General features: G+C 42.7%; 1 protein-coding gene across 1 annotated transcript in view; it reads left to right on the top strand.

Moving 5' to 3' along the window:
• LOC146801919 (collagenase 3-like) overlaps positions 1-15,656 on the top strand; it is a 39,591-nt gene extending 23,935 nt beyond the window's left edge. The window contains exons 7-10 of the mRNA XM_085624066.1: positions 1,015-1,145; positions 1,535-1,694; positions 8,673-8,770; positions 15,477-15,656. Coding sequence (XP_085480192.1) covers positions 1,015-1,145; positions 1,535-1,694; positions 8,673-8,770; positions 15,477-15,577 — 490 coding nt within the window. The 3' untranslated portion in view covers positions 15,578-15,656. The remainder of the gene's footprint in view (positions 1-1,014; positions 1,146-1,534; positions 1,695-8,672; positions 8,771-15,476) is intronic.
• The last annotated feature ends 4,477 nt before the right edge of the window (positions 15,657-20,133 follow it).

Genomic DNA, 20,133 nt, shown 5'->3' with positions numbered 1-20,133 from the left:
GCGCAACTGTTTTAAGGTGGGCCATAGCACAATCAGGGAAAGTGTGCCCTATCCATAATAAGGCTCCAAGTAATTACTGTACGTGATAAAAATTGCACCACTTATAATTGTGAGCCTCGTACAAAATGTTCACACTGGTATCACAATTTAATAGGCCACTTCTAGTCAGGCTCCATGTCTGTTGATCTGTGTCTACATGAATGCCTTCAGGTGTGCTGCTAGGCCTGCATGTAAGCAATCATCTGTGCCTGTGTGTTTGAAAGCATGTTTGCATGTTATGTGTCTTTTGTGTCTTACTTGTTCAAAACACAAACGCCAACTAAACATATTGGCGAGTTAATAATTGGTTTAGGATACTCTCTTCAAACAACAGCAGTGAATACTATTGCCTCCTGAATGCTAGATCATGATAACATGTTTGATAACATGTTTGTTTGAATAGACGTATGTGATAGAGCAGGTCCACCACCAGCAGAATGCTGGGGTGCGCTTAATTTGAGTGAACGTTGAGCAATCATCCCTCTCCTATCTTCCAGTTACTCTCCTATCTTCCAGTTACTCTCCTATCTTCCAGTTACTCTCCTATCTTCCTGCTACTCTCCTATCTTCCAGTTACTCTCCTATCTTCCAGTTTGTTCAATGGCTTCAGGAAGCTAAACTAATCTAATTTAGGAGCCTCTGTACATGGAGCAAAGCAATCCATTATGATGTCACCCCTGTGTTCAGAATGAGAAATGGTAGCACATCTTTCACTGCTCAGTCATCCACCCATTGAAATTCGCGCCCAATAGACATCCGGGCTATTGAAACTCTCCTGGCCTTTAGGAAAAGTTCAAAATTTAGCACTGAAAAAACATTCTTGAAATGTAATATATCAGGAGTTCAGCAGAGAAACGACTTATCAAGAGCAGCAATGCACATTGCCAGCCTCAGTCAATACTACGAGTATATCTACAAAAACGAATAATATTTGCTAATTTAACACATGTATTGAGTTTTTCCCCTTCATTTCAGCACCGTCTGGGTGAAACAACCATCCAAAACTGTGGTAAAGTCATCTGTACAAACCCTCTGGAAAAGAATGCCAACTCCCATAGATGCTGCATATGCTCTTCCTGCTCAAAATACGGTGGTTTTATTCAAAGGTAAATATTTAAATCAAGCTGTGGGCGTGGTGATCTTCAATACATTTTTGGCCCATCAGTAATCAGCGAAGGCGAATTTCTATAATCCACTTTTTATACCACAGTGCACGTGTTTGATCTTTATTAAAATTCGTCATATAGCCCCCAATTCCAAAAGACATCAGTTGCATGGTAAATGTCCACATTTACGTTCCATGCATTTTTGAACATTCAAAAGTAAAATATTTTCATGCACTATAGAAAATAATTGTGCTGTAAAAACATTATATTTTATATTGTAATCAATGTTTTTAATTGAAGTATTTTCTTGATTTTCTTTTTCATTAACTACGTGCTTTTTTACATTATTCCTTAAGATCCTTAAATTCATGTATGTTTCTCTTTTGCAGGTAGACAATATTGGGCTTTCCAGGGAAATGCTCTCCGTTATGGTTACCCTAAGGATATTTCGAATTACAAATTGCCAAGCTCTGTCAAGAAAATTGATGCAGTTGCAAATTTTCCAGAAGCAAGAAAAATAGATTTTTTCTCAGAAGATAAATATTACAGGTATTTTTCATCCACTTGAGGGTATTTGCTAGTGAAACATATTTTAAAGATGGTGGGGTGCAGAGTGGCAAAGCGTGGAAACTTTTTACTTCACAGCCTTCTACTTTCGACAAGTTCCAAATAGTTTTATTTTTAAACTACAAACGCTGGTTTCGAAGGAAAAATTTAAATTCACACACCCCTATTTTGGAGTAATTGACGTTCCTCCTACATTATAAGCTGACTCGTGTACTGATTAGTGTGTATCATCACTTCTCAGAGGGGAAAAAGAAAAACTCAGAATTTGTGCCCTTTAACTTCATATTCTCTTTGCGGAGAATACCCACTGCCAAAAGAAACTGAGCATTGAGTTAATAGGTCTGGTCTGCATTTTGCGTCCTGAATAAAACATATAAAAAGCCTGATGCATAGAAAAAACACACTAAAAAAATGATTATTACGTATACAGTGTATCTCTGAGATGAAGAAAGTATTGTGTAATGATCTAGAATCCTTTTAAGATGCACTCTGTCGAAAGAGGACTGATACACCAAACAGACAATAGCATGATGTGAGAGAAAAATACTCCGGTGGGAGAATCCACATCCCTCTTGATGTATATTTTAAGGTATAGGTAACAATAGATTTTGCAGATAGCTTGCAACCCAGACGTACAAACGCTCCTCTAACAGCAGTTCTCCGATTAGTTAAACAACTTCATTGGCTTATACTGGAACCCTTGGCCTGTGTTATTAGAACCTCCCCGGGGCTGGGTGGTTTTGTGGACGATGCTCAATTGTTGGAGGCAGAACGCATATCCTTATATGCGGACGATATACTATTATATGTGACAAACCCGACTGAAACACTCCCTCAAATCCTACACATTTTTGAGGTCTACAGGCACCATGCAGGGTATAGAATCAACTGGAGTAAATCTACCTTGGAGCCAGTGGTGGGGGGCCGGGGGGTTGGAGCCCCTGACCTATCCTAGCTGCCTGCGATGGTCGACAGAAGGATTTACGTACCTGGGCCTCTACGTTACCACTGACGTGGAGACTAGCATAGCTCGCAACATCAGGCGAGTCCTCTCAAACTTCCAAGAGGATGTTAAAAGATGGAGGAGGCTTCCGCTGACAATTATGGGTAGGGCCGCCATGTATAAAATGATCACGCTTCCCCAGTTGCTTTACGTATTGCAAAACACCTATACTAAGTTACCTGAGACAACGCTCAAAAGTATAGATAACAGGCTGCGCCTGCTTCTCTGGGATGGGGACCATCCATGCATTACACTTCAAACGCTACAGAGAAACCCCTATAATGGGGGTATGGCCCTCCCGGACATTAGGGCGTATTATAAAGCCTCACACCTCACTGTAATTAATGAATGGATTCACGCACCCGGGAATCATCCGACATATAGGCTGGAAAGGCTGCAATTTAGAGAACCACCCACCTACTCTATATCTACTGAAGGAAGGGACGTAGTCGGTTGTTACAAGCGACCCAGAGGTCGCTAGAGACATGGAAAAGCGCTGAGCAGCAAATGAAGTGGGACCGGAATGCAACAAGAGAGACCCCATAGTGGGAGGGAACTAGATTGACCGAGATTGGGAAATTACAGGGCTTTAAGCGCTGGGACTTGATCGGTATTTCTAAAATAGGGGACATTCTCGAGAAAGGGGTGTTGGCCTCTTTCAGCACACTCCAAGCCCGAAACCAACTTCATGACACTCAAGCATATGCATACCTCACGTTGAAGCATGCATGGGCTGCTGAGGGACTAGATGGGGAGTTGATACCGGAATACGCCCCGCTAGAGGGCCGACTCCTACAGGAGGAGATCCCAGCCAAGGCCATTTCATTCACCTACAAAACATGGCTCGATAATATGCCGGATAAATTGGGTCCTCCTTGTACCAAATGGGAACGGACTGTTGGGGAAATGGACGATATCGACTGGGAGGCGGCGCTAATGCACCCACGTGAGGTGGCAATTAAATTGAGGTTGCGCCTCATCCAATATAAAATTCTGCACCGCACTTATTTTGACAGAGTGCGATTACATAAAATAGGGAGAGTGGCGAGTCCAGATTGTCTTAGGTGCCAATCGGAATGTGGATCATTTATACATACCCTTTGGGAATGTAATGGCATCCAAACTTATTGGGGACGGATCGTGAGGGAGCTGAATAACGTACTGGGAATCCAATTGGGATTGGAGCCAAAGTTTCTCCTCCTGGGAATCCCTACGCAGGTGGACATCCCAAGGCACAAACTCTTATTAGCCAACTTGGGGTTGGTGGTAGCCAAACAAGATATTGCTAAGTATTGGGGGGCCCGCAATTACCTACACTTCAGGAATGGAGGGCAGGCCTGGACCTGTACATGGTGGCAGAACAGGTGACATACAGGGCTAGGGGTTGCCCTCGGAAATTTCGAAAGATTTGGGCACCGTGGATTATGGGTTGGACGTGGGGGAGAGGAAGAAGGATGAGGATTAATGTTAGAACGGTCGGGAGAAAAACCTTGAACGATGTACTGTTTGTTCCTGCTGTTGGTTGCCAAGTGCACTGTCACGGTGAACCTTTGGTTATCTGTGTCCAGGTCATTCAAGCCCAGATACAGACTAACCTGCAAAAGACAATGTGCTCTTATAACTGCCTTACAGGAATGTGGTGGATTGATATTCCTTATATATGGTGTACTCATGCTTTGTTTGCTGTTTTATTTTTCATTAAAAAACAAAATAAAAATATTTATTTAAAAAAAAACAGCTTCATTGGGCCCTTCTAAAAAGTACTACAAAGTAGTAGTTCTCCTAGTATGCACAACACCCTGCAGGCTTTACAATTTTTTTAACAAATCTAAGTAGTAAATACAAGCAAAGGCAAATTAAAATTCCACAACAGAATCTCAGAGCATTTCTGAGCACAGCCATTCATCAGATTGTTAGTAAGGCCTTTTCCTTGTGAACTGTTATGTTGATGTCCTATACAGGCCAAGTTTTTTCATACTTGCAGGATAAATTGTATTTTGGTCTCTTGCTCTGACTTGATGACAATCAAACACATCAACAGTGAGGCTCTCATTCAGAATACAGAGTAATTCTCACTAAATCTGAAACGGTGAGCTTTGCTGGAATATTAGCACTTACAATTTTATTTCTGGGATACCCTTCACAGCTAAAGCCGGATAAATATGTACATGAAATAAGGTCTGTTAATAGGGAGAAACCTGCAGAAATGTTTTTAAAAAACAACAGTTCTGGCTGTTGTTCCTCCTTTTTGAGTCAAAAACTCATGATGGCCTACTATTGCTGAATGTCGGAAGTAACAATACCAGATTCCTGATGGGTACAATATTATAAAAGGTTTGGTACATGAACTACAGGAACTTGAACTCAATGTGAAAAGCTACTGATAAACAATAAAGAGCCCAACATGCAGGACATATATCTTTATGGGCTTTTATTTATGCAGTCATCCCTAAAGACAACCGGCCGTTTTGTAACATAAAGCATGTTCTCCATACAGGAGTCAGTGAAGCAAATCGAAGACATCAGCACCTAAGTGGAATACAGGCATACTCCCATAAAAAGTACATGAATAACAGCAATCATCCAACAGCAAATGTACTCCATTTTTAAGTCTGTAATCCTATAGAGACTGTAGCTTTAGCCTCACTCCTCTACTCAGTATAAAAATATTGACAGTAAAAATATGATAAATACAAAAATAAAGACTGCTTGAATATAGATTACACAAAAATAGAATTTTTTTTAAAAACAGTTGATTTAACCACAATATTAATTACGTAAATCTAGTATACAAAATAATAAAAATAATTTAATGAAACAAAATTACCAATTAACCTATATACATTTAATTAAGTTCTATTTTGTACTTGTTTATTTACTAATACTGTTCTATACATACCAAAAAATATGTATTTTTCTAAGTATATCAACATATTAAAAATGATCATAAGAATATTTTACGACTGCTATACAAGTATAATAAATATTTGTATAAATCTAAAGTTTAAAATTAAATCAAAAAGAAGAAAAAATCAAAATAAATTAAGCACTGTTGATTTAATGTACTAATACAGGTTCTACAACATTCAAGAAACCACCTCAGCTATGGAGATTCAAATTTACTATTCCACCTCAACACCCACTAAAATCTTGAAAAAACGTAATTTTGAAGGGTGTTATTTATTACACTAATTCCACTCCTACAATAAGTGAGTAAAGCACATAAAAAAGGGGGCTCAAAGTTACCTTTCTAACTACATTCCCAAAACATTGGAAAAAATGCCTACATATATAGGGTCACAATTACTATTCTAACCCAAATCCCCCAAGCATTGGTGAAAGTGCATATACTGGGGGTGGTAGAGATTCCGATTTACTTTTCTAACTCCAATCCCACAACCATAAGGGAATGTGCCTATATTTCACGAGTCTCAGATTTACTACTGTAACTCCAGTCCAACAATCATTGGGAAAAGTACATATATCTAGGGGCAGATTTACCATTCAAAATCCAATCTCACAAATATTTCGAAAAGTCCTAATATTGGGGGTCAGATGGGTGAGATATACTAGTCTAACTGCAATCTAACAGACCTTGAAAAAAACAAGTTTGGATCCTTTTAACACTCTTAACCATTTGCCAAATGCCTTAGCACCAGCTGTAGCTAGCATTGTAGAATTCCATGCATCCAAGCAGCTGAATTGATAGAATTGCTAGAAACCAATAAGATTGGAGATGATAGTCATGCTGGCTTCCACTCTAAGCACAGAAAAGAAGGTATTCTTGGCAGTCTAAGACAGTTTTTGTCTGGCGGCTGCTGTAGAGAATTTCGGTGTCTTGATTTTATTGGACTTATAAGCATCCTTATACAGTGTTGACCACAAATCTTGATTGAACGAATTGCAAGCAGATGAAAAATACAGATAATCACTAAAATGGCTCATCTCTTTGCTCTCTGATAGATACCAACAAGAGCTTTTAAGACCCTTCTTTTCTGCTGTCAAAATTTTATCCTGCAGCATCTCTCTCTCCGCTGAGTCACCGTATCATGATACCTCATGCAGCTCTCCTGCATCCTTTTAAGGCTCACTTTTTACTCGTATGTTCTGTTTAAATTAAGTGACAATACCACAACAGTTCTGTGCTAGAATGTCCTTTGGATGTCAAAGACAGTATGGGTACCCATTGCCTCAAGCTAAACACCAACAAAACAAGGAAAATGCAATTTTCGACACATTGCTCTATGGCTATCTGATTCCAATCCCTGCCTGCAACCCACAGACTTACTAAATAGTCTCAGAATCAAATTAACTTCCTTTTTCTTGTTGAAGAGTCATGTTGTTTCACTAATTTCACATTTCACCTTTCTTTGGAATACACACCACCCAATTATGTCCCTTCTTTCTGCTGAGAACCATCATGCTATGGTAACGGAACTGTTCACCTTATGCTTGGCATATTGCAGTTTCATCTCTATGTGCATCAGATAATCTCAAACCAGGCTGCTCATCTTGTACTAGGGGCTCCTCCTTTTAGTCACTAATAACTGGTAAAGTTTGACTGTTTGTGTCCAGTGCTTAATTTGTAAAAAAATAAGTGCCAGGCCTCTCGTCAGGATGCATCCACAGCTTGCACCACTCATTGCCACTGCTGGCATTGCCAGTGACAGTTCCCATACAACTACTAATCAACACACTGCTACAATTGTGACAATTCAAACTATTTCAGGCCCCCAAAGCTACGAAAATGTCTTGGACAGCAAGTATTAGTTGTTTTTAATATATAATGAATTATTAAACAATTGCTGTTCTGCTCAATTCTAAATTATACAAACAGTCACACCATGTGGCAGCTGTCATAAGTGCTGGTGTTAACAATTAAGTGCTGGTGCCAAGCACCAGAAACCACTGGCTCAAATTAAGCACTGGTGTTACCACTCCAGTTTAAAAACTCTCCATTCGGGGGCTTTTAAGGGGCTTTGTATAATTCATTGCTTTGTGTATCTTAATGCTCCTAGATTCATTACTAACCATGTCCATCGATACTGCCAAGATATGTCTCTTTGTTCTACACACCTCATGCTTCTACAGGTTTCTAAGTTTCACAGAGCTACAATTGGTGGCCTTGCTTTTTGTTTCACTGACTCTCACTATTGAATGCCTTACCATTTTTACTTACTACTTGTGTCTTGCAATTCACGAAGGCACTAAAGATACTACCTTTCTCCCAATATTCTTCCCAATTTCTCAATTAGGATTGTGTGGAAGTCAGTTTAATCTTAGAACAAGCACTATAAAACCCCACGGGTGATAGTCACACTGAAGAAAGTACATATAAATGGACGAGTTCAATATTGCATTCTAACTCCAATCCAATAAATATTTTAGTAAATGTCTAATTGCAGTGGGGGGGGATGCCCAATTTGCTATTCTTACTCCAGTCCCACAATCATTGGGAAAGTGCATGTTTTAGGGGGCGTGGGTATTTTACTACGCTAACAGCAATCTAACAGAGATTGGGGAAAGAGACATTTAATGTGGTGTCAGATTAGTTTAATTCCAATCCAACAAACACTGGGGAAGTGCATATATATTTGGGGGGCGGGTTGAATATACTATTCTAACTCCAATTTCACAAACATTGTTATAATTGGCATTATTACTATTATTATTAATATTGTTAATGCTACTACTACTACTACTACTACTTTAGAAGAGACTCGTCTCTGAATGGCTGATTTTAATTGAGGAAAGAGGCGTGTGCTCTCATTCAAACCAAGTCTAGTTAACATGTGGTGCTCTACCCAGCCAAGTATCTTAGATGGGTAAGAAATGCAGCATAGGGAGATTTGAAGTAGGCCACAGTTTGAAGAAGACTAAAGATTGATATATAGTTTAACTGTAGAAGGTCATTTGCTTCTGTGTTTCTCACAATATGCTTAAATTGTCTGTTCTAGATTTGATGACGTTAAGTATACCATTGATAAAACCAGTCCAATTGCAGAAAGATACCCTGGACTTGGGAAAAAGGTGGACGCTGCCTTCCAATTAAATGGTAAGTTAATCCAGTCTTTTTAAGACACATTTAATGCATATCAGTAGGTAAATGTCTGCAAAATGCTGCTGGCTATATAGTGGTAGAAGGGTGGATTAACACGCGAAAACATGCCTCTGCAACACCAAAGCAAGGAGGCTACCAAGAGGCAAACTAAATATTTCCTTAACATGTCCATGCCTCACTATTAGCTTGTATTAGTAGTGCAATCCTTTACTATGAAGAACTACAACTAAAATATGCAATAGAAGTAGCCGAATGATGAATGTAGAGTCCAAACCAAGTTTACTGAATGTAAATATCTATTCATAATCACCACAAATATGTGAAGAACATTGAATAAGGGAGCCTGAATAAAAATAACTTTACAGTGGCACTGAATATCATAGAATATCAATGAGTATGACTGTTAATAAGGACGTCTATTTGAATCAATCAATGTTATCCTATACGTAATAGTTAAAAAGTAATAAAAAGATGTTCATATGAACAGTATTGAAGTACTACCTAAATCCTGCTTCAGATTTCTGATGGCTGGTGTGAGAAAACTGGGTTTGATTGTCCCAGGGCAAACAGAGGTTACAGGTACCCAATTGTGACAACAGGGGTATTTTGCTTCTGATATCTTGGGAGCAGTGGCGGCCAGCACGGATCAGGGCGGGGGAGGGTGTTTCGAAAGAAAGGAAGAAAAATATCAGATTAACGCATTCCTCCTCATCTCTGCTCCGTCGTCTTTTCAGGCCGGCTGGAACAGAGAAGCAGGCAGCACCCGACACCCAGGCTCCCCTGACCAATCGCCAAAATGCAATGCAGCATTGTGATTGGTCTGAGCACCGTGGATCGACTCTCAGTTAGGGGCTGGTGGCCTGGGCCTGTTCTCCATACAGGCTGTAATGCAGCCTGCATAGTGAACATGCAAAGTGCATTTGAATACTTGGCTGGCCCGAGAGGGCTGGCCAAGCATTCATGCACACTTGGAGTGGGCAAACCACTCCTCCCCTGCCTTGCTCTGAGAGCAGAGCAGCCCCGCCCGCACGCAGATCTGCTGCAGCAAGGATAAATAAAATTATAATAGCAGCAAGTTGTTATCATTTTATGTTTCCTTTACACTGCTTAAAAGCAGTGGGGCGATGCTCCTCCGCCTTAGCGGAAGAGCCACCACTGCCTGGGAGACCCTCAAATTGGGAAATAAGTGTCCCATTTAGGGTGTGACGCTCAGAGCAGTGAGCAGTGAGTCAGAGTAGTCTAAGGTTTACATAGGAAGGTGCTGTGGCTTCAGAATTCATTCAGCAATACAATGAATACTAAAAAAAATGTCCAGTTAGTGATTTTCTTTAAAAAGTAAAAATACATTAAAATTTTCTGAATTAAATGCTAGGCAATAAATTACAAATATACACAAAATGGTGGGTGGAAAAACCAAGGTGAACATCCTCCAAAAGGCAGCATAAACTACAGGGCGTGCAGTAAAGTGTCACAGAAGTCAACTAATCTAAACTAAACTAAATGCAAACTAGATACTATAAGTCTGTGGCACCTTTGACAGTTTGGATACCAAGAGACTCAAACCCATAAAATACACATTGCCCCCATATAAGACTATACACATTAATAGGGTATAGTTATAACAGCATGCCTACTTACTTTGTTACTACATACTTACCATACATCTTTCAGAAAGTAGTCATTTCACTATTCCTAAACATTTGAAGACTGTTTTAAAATATGAACTTGTTTTGCTTCTTTTCATTGGAAAGCTATGTATATTGGTTTTGACATACATTGATCTTTGCAAAACTACAAACATTTGAATCCAAAGTTTATTTCTACTATGAAATCAGGTCCACTAATACTTTTTCAGGACCAAGAACACCACCAAAAGAGCTTCCCTTGGGAAATTTGCCTTTAGGCTATACATGCCCCCGATTTAATAATGCAATACTCAAAGAGGTGAAACCTTTGGAACAAAAGAAGTGGGAGCCTGTTGAGGTCCTACATTCTTCCTAGCAGCCCCTGACAGACTGTTAAATACTTTGTGTTACACCTGCTTCTTCTGGGCGTACCACAACCAATATGGGAGTATGTTGGGCATTCCTTCGGTTCACAGCAATGCTCTTGGATTTGGCTACATGCTGCATCTTTTTTGCCTTTTTTTTTCCTCCTGAACTGCTTGATGCACTCTACTCAGCTTTGTTGGTAAGGGTGCCCCAATATGCAGGTCTCAGCCTTACTGAGTCGGGTAGAATTTCCTCTTTGTCACCCACCAAATAAGGCGGCATACTGTGCAGCCACTCTCCTGATCTGTCTGGACTGTTAATGCTGTGACTCCACCGCTCTCCAGCCAGCTGTGTTCCCTAGTGTTGCAGGGATTTTGCTGAGAAACAGGACTATGCCTGGGATCACGAAATATCAGCATGTAGGGACTCAGTCACTTTACCACATCAGTGCCTATGGTCCAAAATCCAGACTAACGCATAGTGCTTTCCTTGTCCTCCTAACCTTCCAGCGAGACAGGTAGCTTAGCAACCCAGAACACAACTCTCTGAACACTCTCAAGAGTCGTGATAACAGGTCATCACCTTTCGTTCTCTCACTCACACGTGCCCACAATAAAAGGAAAGAGTCAGGTAGAGAGTGTATAATATTTATTGAAACCAACGTGCTCTTTCATGCAAAAACTGTACTGCAGTTCAATAACGTGATTAGCACAATTAATAAACTATACACAATGAAAAGTCCTATCATAGTAAATGACTAAGCAGCCTAAGCCTACCCTTACTATGTACATACAGTATTATACAAAAGATCTCTGGGATTAGTGTTGAACACAACACGTGAGAGTCATAATCAGTTGATCTGCATCTCAGGCTCATAGCTCGTCCATCTCAGGACCTTTTCTCTGCAAGCTTCATTTCCCTCTGTTATAAGAACGGCAATGTCTTATATGATAAGACTTGATCTCTTTGAAAAACAGCAGCTGGATCTCTCTATTATGCCTTGGTTTTAGTGTCTGAGCACAGAGAAACACAAGGCACAGCCTTGTTTGGCCTTTTACAATGCACAGACTGAATCCCAGCAGAAAAGCAGAATAAAAAAATATGTGCATCGTATTCAGAAATAACAGTCACAAAAACAAACATGTTACTGAGTAACTTGTGCAAATCAAAAGTGGTTCTTTATATATGTGGTTAGGCTAACATAATCAAAAAGTACATTGGGCCCTATAGGGGACTCATAACACTGCTGCATGTGTGGAGAGGGATGCCTCAATGGTGGTGCTCCAGGTGGCCCCTGTGGACACTGGCCAGTTTTTGAGACTTAGGGATGAAGGGGTTCCCTGAGGCAGGAAAAGCATTGCTTCATCCCAGCAGAGTGATGCAATTAAGAAATGTGTTCCCCAGCTCTATTTGGGGCATCAGCTATGAAACAGCACATCTTCGATTCAACTCACACAGGCTCGCCGTGGATGATTTCTTGATCCTAATTTGGACTTAGAAAATCCACTGCTGGCTTTTCAATGCTGCACATGAACAGATGTTTGATTTTATCATAACTCCAGACCCATTTGGCAAAACTGAAATGGAGTTTTCCAGTTGGCTGCATGCTTGAGTCATCAGGAAGTTTTGTGTTGGAAAATCATAATCGCTAAATTTTAAGTTACAACTCTTAATGACTTTACACTGTCCATTGCGCTATCTGGTTGGCCTTTATTTTCTACCTTTGGTAGTAAAAAGCACGCCACAACCTTTGAGTCAAAGTACCCTTCCGGCCTGCACTCTCAAGCACCCATAAGCCTTTAACAACCAAAAGGCCTTTAGCAACCATGCAGGATGCCTATGTCCTGGGCATAAGTATGTAATACCCACGTTTCAGTATTGTCAGAAACGATAATACCAAAAAGGACCACAGGGACTTAATACCAAAAAGGGCCGCACAGACTTGCTTTTGAACAAGGCATTTATGCCAGATACTGGGTTTTCATAGGATTTTTGAAAACGTAAATTGGAATAACCAAAATAAGGACCTCTATACTTCAAGCCCTGAGAAAACCCTCAGCTGGCAGGCCACCTAAGGGATAAGACACGCGTTGGCTGTCTATTTGATTCATTATCAGCAGTTTTGTTCTTACACCAAGGCGAATTATAGGCTATAATTATAGCTGTATTTAATTTGCTAACATAAGGTGAACTACAGTCTTAACTGTCTTCTTGCCAAAGAGGAATATAACTAAATATGACTATGTTATTTCAATAGATTATGCTTAGTCTGCTATTAAGGCAACCTATGAGGGACTGACAAGAAATTCTGTGATATAACACACAACTATGCATTGTCTAAAATATAAAAGAATATAAATACAAATTTGAATAAGCAAAAAACTACTTTTCTTGTGGATTCTTGAAAACACTGTACTGGGAACCCATGTACTCCTCTTCTTCAGAAATACCACCTTGTTAAAAGCGATACAGAAATTGTGATACTTTAACTGTAGATTGTGTCCATTAGGGCACCACAAATAAGTACAATAAACCTGGAAAACAAACACTCACCATAGGAGATGTCACTTGGGTACATTCCTTCAGGGTCTACCCTCTACTAGACATGAGAGGTTGGGAGGGACCTTGTGACACTAGCTTTGATGTCAGAGTTCGATGAATGTATCAGAAGTGCAAGTATAGTGTGTCCACCCACTCTAGACAGCGTTTCTTTCATGGTGTATCCAACCTGCTCTCTCCGTTGCTCATCTTCTCATCTATGCTCCCTGTGCCAGGGTTTCAAAATAGAGATGGAGAGTTCTAGAAGATGGAAGAATCTACCCAGTCCAGAGCTGCCACATCACTCCTCTACCTCTAACTTGCATTTCCTGGAGTAGCCCACTAGCTGTCCAACCAGTTCACAGCAGTCTAAGAAGAATCTAAATGATAGCTTGAAAAAACATTGGGACTGATCCTTTTCTGTAAGTCAAGCTCAGCCGCACCAGGTCTGCTCTCCTTCCTGAAAACCCCCCCCCGCCCCACGGTGACTGATGCGCGTGGTCTATGTGGGAGGATCCTGTCAATGGTTGTCTCGAAGAGGCAGCTAATTTCCTTATGGAAATCCACCCATGTCCCGTTTCTCTGCCAGGAGAAGGCTAATCTATCTTCTAAGATGGGTCTATTGTTCCAGAGAGAGATTTGAACTGCCAGCTGAGTAATTAAATGGTCCAGCAGGGTATCTCAAGCATAAAATCCATTAAAACTCCCCTCGAGTAAATATGATTAGTTTTACAAACAGATAAACAAATTCCTGTAGTTAAAACTAACTCTCCATGTGTGTTCATGACACAGAAATTGATGGACACATCAATTACTTTCCAACCTCATGTCAATAAACAGTTGTATTTTACGCAAGCTCTGCTCAAAGTATAAAAATTGTTTAACGAATACAGAATTTACACTTGAGCCAAAAGAAAAGAGACATTTCATCTTGGATTCCTAATTGAATTGTAAGATCCAAGCAAGCCATAACCAATTGAATCTGATTCCCACCTGCCACAGTGTGACCAGTATGCAGCTGCTAGCTAACAGTATTTTTTGCTAAGCATCCATACTTGTGCACCATGTGTAAAATGTGTATGCTTAACCTGAGCAGAGCCTCTTTCCCCAGTTTCACAGAACATGTCTGAAAGAAAATGAAAATGGGATTTTCACAGGTCAAATTCAGCTTCCTTACTGCTGGTCATTTTAGGACCAGCACCGGTACAACACCAATCTACTGCCAAATATTTCTCATTTATCCCCTACATAGCCAGACAGAGAGCCCAGGGTTAGTAGACCTTGGACTTCAAGGGTATAGCTCCAAACGTTTCAGGATTCTCTGCCCTTTACAGCCAACACAGACTATTAGGCTTCTTGCTAATTGACACAGTCAATCAGGAAATCAACAGCATGCAGAGCTTTCTATTTACTTTTCTAATAGGTAAATCGCAGAAAGAGTTTCTCCATCCCAGGAAAGCAAGTTCAATTCCTGAGAGGGCACTGGTGCAAGGAGGAACAGGCCATTTCATTCATTTTATTCCAGGGAAGTAAAATGTGTGCCTGGATCCACAGCTGCAATGGAATCTGTATTCCCAATTTAGCATTTTAGAGGAAACGATTAGGCCACGGTGGTCACGGTGTCAATATGTATTCAGTGGGTCCCTCTTTCAAAAAGATTCCCTGCAGAGGTTCACACTTTTAATGTACTATGAAAAAAGACAGGACATCTGTTTCTGTGGTTAGGTTGCCTAACGTTTATCCATTCATTTGTCACATATTTACTGTCAGTCCCCTCTATGTTCTTTGACCTTTAATCAGAACCTCTTGTCTTAGATAAATGGCACAAAAGGAGGCCTGAGAATCAGAGGACATTTTGTTTTTGTGAAACTCTTGATTTATGCATGAAATTCGTGCCCAATCCAGTCAGATCCCTGTGCTGGTAGGAAACTATTTAAAATTCTCTGCAGGAAGTCCCACCGTCACCCACACTTTGCAAACTGGGGGATACTGTATCATCTTGACAAGGGCTTGTGAAAGGGGGCATCTACCTCTATTTACATCCAACTAGAAGTCTCTGTCTAGTTATGAATGATGATTATTTCCTTTAAAAATAGATTGCACACTGAGTGTATCATGGGTATGTTTGAATCGAACTGACCTAACTTCATGTTTTTTAATGTATATTGCAGGGTTTCTTTTCGTTACCAGTGGTGCTACTATATTCAAATATGACTACAAGAACAATAAAGTGGTTGAAAATTGGAACATCAAAGCATGGATTGGCTGCTGAGACACAATTTATGTGATTACACCAAGAATGTATCAATACTAGCAACTGCCATGCAAATAAAAAAAACCTAGCAATTATCGATTTCGGATCCTCTGTTGCCTTATTTCTAATCTGTTCCAATAATAGCATATATCTGAGTAGTTGCATTATGTGAACAATATTGACTTGAACATATTTGCAGACAAATAGCAAGTATGGGAAAGTGCTTTTTTGCCTATATAGACTAGATTGAAATAAAAATGGATGTGTGTGTGTGTTTGCATGAGAGGCTATACAGCTGGCCATATCTTTCATTGGACTAACAAAAATGGTATGTTCTGTTACTTATCAGCTTTCAAAGACTCATCAGACTTTCTCATCAACTGGCATTGCACTTATTGTTCAGGAGGTAAAGTAGCAAACTTGCCAAATATGTTTTTCTCACAAATATTACAAATTAGTTTTTTATCCAAACCATGGAATGAGGAGAAACCCACAGGGTGTGTGAGAGCTGCATTTCTGAGCTGTGCTGAGACTAATCTTGCCACTTTCATTGGGTTGAGGGAGAGGGGTACGAAGGTATGCATGTATACACAAATGTTGTTTGCATGTGTTGGCACCTTAGCAAAAGTTGCCTATATTTCTTCCAAATGCAAAATTGACCATAAAACATATTATTATAAAACCAGGCCAGAATTGATAAACAAGAAAGGGCATGCAAATACCCTACTCTTCACTCACAGCAGTACAAGCTCTAACATACTTTCCCTTCACCACCATGATAGCATTAATTTGAGTCATTAGTGTGTGTCATCACAATGAACAATGCTTCCTTCCACAGTCAGTGAATTAAGTACCAACAAATTGAATATTAACATTAATAAACTGCAGTGCTTACAAATGGGAACACAGTGACATAACGAAAGTTTAAGGGGGCCCCCTGCAATGTTCACGCAGGGGCCCCTGCTCCAAATTTTATCCCGAGCGCTCAGACCTGAGTGCTGTGCTGTGGGGGCCCCCTGCAGCAGGGCCCCCCGCACCGCGGGGGATGTGGGAGTGTTAGACCTGGCACCTTGGCGTGAGTTTCCCTTCCACTTTTTGATGGTGTGCCTCGATTGTTTTGCTGGTGTTGTCCGCTCAGGGCACTGCGCCACGGCTAATCCGTGCCGCAGTGCAAGTGCTCCCTAGGTAAAGTGTACCTGTAATTGATGTCCATGATTGGTTTATTGGATTCACTGTCAGTCCCCAGTAAAGTGCACCAGGGGTGCCAGGGCTTGTGAATGCCAATGCTGCTGGTGGGCTTGCAGCGCTGGTTGCGCCACCCACGGAAGCGGCCTTGTAAAGTGTGTCTAGGGTCTGCCACCGCAGACCCTGTGCGCGGTCCGGGACCGTCGCGCTGACTGCGCAAGTGCCCCCACTTGCCAGTCCCTAAACCTTCCCTTACCTACATATTAGCCACCCCTCTGGTAGGCCCAAGGGCAGGGTGCATTGTAGGCATAAGGTAAGACATGCCCTGGTGTGTGTGGCATGTCTTAGTAGTGAATTACAGCCCTTGTCGTTTTTCACTATTGAAGGCTACCTGCTCTCCATAGGCCAGAATGGGCTGCCGGGATCACGCCAACGCTGTGACCCCAGTGGACTCAGAGAGCATGGTAGAGTGTCCAGTTTGGTATGCCTGAACTCAGGATGATAAAATACTTCTTGTAGTCAAGTTTATTTTAATATCCTGGGTTTGTAAATACTACTTTTAGAAAGTTAGTATTTACTGACCTGACCATCTCAGTCCGCCTCTGCGGTGTGTATGTGTTCTGCCTGGCAACAGTAAGGAGCAGGGTGGGGGGATCCCCAGAGACAGGTTGGCTGCCAGGTGGTGGGTAGAGAGATTACACCTGGATGGGTGGGAGGAGTACACCTTGACTCTTGAATAGACCTGCGCTCTGCCACCACAAAGCCGGCGCCACCCCCTGTGGGGCGGCTGATGTCTCTGCCCTGCTGCTGAAAGGAAAGAGCAGAGTCACCATAACAAAGTGCTCCAGAACTGGACTGAGCCAGGCCTAGGCCCCCTGGCGCTAAAGAACAAAAGAATCATGGTATAAAAGTAGGAGCCTGGCTCCTAAGAAATCAGAATCCTGTTTACCACAAAGGACCTCTGCCCGACTAGAAGGAGAAGAAGACGCCGGAGGAGCTGGCCTGCTGCTTGCCTTGCTGAGAGAGGAGAGGAAGAGACTTACTGAAAAGACTTTGCTACTTTGTGCTTGAACATTCTCCAAGGGCTTGATCTGAGCTTGCCCCCTGAACTGAACCCCAGGAACAGTGGGTTCTTTGTGCTTCTTGCTCGTCCTCCAATTCGAGCCGTGTGTGCATCCCGCTGGAAAAGAGACTGCGCCCCTCATCGCCCCTCCTAGGGCCGTGACACCCAGAAGCTCGCCTGCCTCAATCCCGTGAGAGCCCCGCTCCGTCCCGAGCCGCTCTCTGTCCCCGGGCCAGGCCGCCTGCATCCCTGTCACCGCCTGCTACTGGAGCGCGCTGAACGTGCTATCACCCCTCCTGCCGGAAGCCGTCCGACGACTGTGATCTACGCCGGGTCACCCAGCTGCACTGACCGTGCCCTGTGGCCCCGCTTCGCTATCCTCGGACATCTCAGGCCGCGCCGCCCCCGCTGTGGAGACCCTCCTGCACCGCCGTGCTAAAAGGTCGCGGGCCGCGCCTGCCTACTTGCCCACACCTGCTGATTGAGGACCCAAGAACACTTCCCAAGCTGAGAGTCGCACCGACCGGTGCTGACTCCCCACATCACGAAAGAAGTTCCAGTATCGGGCTCGGGGCCCGCAACGCCTTATTTCCCCGTTCGCAGGAACCGATCTCTGTGAGTACTGGACCTACAAGTAAAGAGACTACGAACTATCCATTTGAAGCTACGAACAACGAACATTTGCCCGCTTTACAACCTGGTGGCATAGCGAAAACGTTATTGGTCTTGTGATAAGTCTGTTGAGATATATATACCTTATTTTTACATAAAGAATCGTATTTTTATATATATCCAAGTCTGGTGTCCGTTTCTGGGGGGATTGATGTATTTACTGTGTGTACGATTGTAAGTGCTTAACCAACAACGCCTGAGGAATCGCCTTGGCTGCTCACGCCACGCACCTAGAGGGTGAGCAAGGGTCATTCGCGAGGGGTTATCCTGCGCCCTGACGTGGAGGAGAGGGTTCCTGCTTGACACAAGGGCAACCTTGCGCCAACCAGAGATCCCCGACTCTAACATTGTTGGCAGCGGTTGGGATTTCGGATTTGCACTTGTAATTTGCATACAGTGAATTATTAATCACCAGATAGTGAGAGCAGACCAAATAACGCAGCCACAGGTTTTTAATTGTTGAGACATCTGCCATTACTGCAACCATGCCTGGCTCACACTCCGCTGGGAGAGCACTCTCTGTGATTTCTGGAATCGATGAGGTGGATTGGGAGAGACTGGAAGGCTACACGATGGAGCAATTGAAAGGCTACAGTGTACAATTCAGAATCCCCCATGCTGGATGCAAGAGGAAGCCCCAGTACACCAAGGCGTTGAGAGCCTGGAAGGAGTCACGAGACCTACGGAATGCGGGGGACATCGTTCCACCCGACAACCTTGAGGAGCCCAGCAGAGTCCGGTCGCCAGAGGAGCTGGCAGACAGGGCAGCAGACAGGGCGCATGCAATGGAGATGGCAAAGTTGGCAGGACAAATGGAAATGGAAAAGCAGAAGTTGGCCCTGGAGGCACAACAACGCCAAATGGATCATGATATCAGATTGAAGGAGTTGGAGCTGAAGGCGAAAAGTTTGGACACCGCTCCTTCTGGTGGCAGCACTCCACCAGCGCAGGTAGAGTCCAAGGTGTACATCCCCAAAGATGTAGTAAAGGAGTATTTCAGAAAGGATGACATAGGGCAGTGGTTTAGGGCCTACGAGGTGGCCATGTCCTCACACCGGGTCCCTGAGAAAGACTGGGGAGCGGGGTTGTGGGGAAGGTTCCTTGCTGAAGGGCGTGACACACTGTTAGATTTACCCTTAGATCTCCAAACCTCATACCCCCATATGAAGGAAGCTTTAATGACCAGGTATGGGTTAACTCCGGAGCTATATAGACAGCGGTTCAGGGAGACGAAGAAGATCCCTGAGAGTACGTATGTGGAATATGTGACCTTTTTCTGCAGAGCGCTGGATGGTTGGGTGAAGGGTAGCAAAGTGAATGATTATCAAGGGCTGCTTGATTTAATTGCATGGGAGCACTTGTCCAGTCAATGTTTTCCTGAGCTACGCCAGCACCTGATAGATAGCAAGCTGTCCAACCCGAGGAAGCTTGCTGAGGAGGCGGACCGCTGGCTCAGCACCAGGGTCCACAAGGGTCAAGTGGGAGACTCCGCCAAAGGTGGGCAGGGTCCCCAGCAGAAGAGTGGGGGGGACAAGGGTAAGCAGAAGGGGTTCCAAAAAGGCCCCCAAAGTAATTCCCAAGGGAACCAGCAGAAGGGTTCTCAGCCTCCCCCAACCCCGCAGCAGAACGGGGCCCCGACAGGTAGACCTGTTCC

The sequence above is a fragment of the Triturus cristatus genome, chromosome 8 (assembly GCF_964204655.1).
Source record: "Triturus cristatus chromosome 8, aTriCri1.1, whole genome shotgun sequence".
In the NCBI taxonomy this organism is placed as follows: Eukaryota; Metazoa; Chordata; class Amphibia; order Caudata; family Salamandridae; genus Triturus; species Triturus cristatus.
This window is presented reverse-complemented; position numbering and strand designations above follow the sequence as displayed.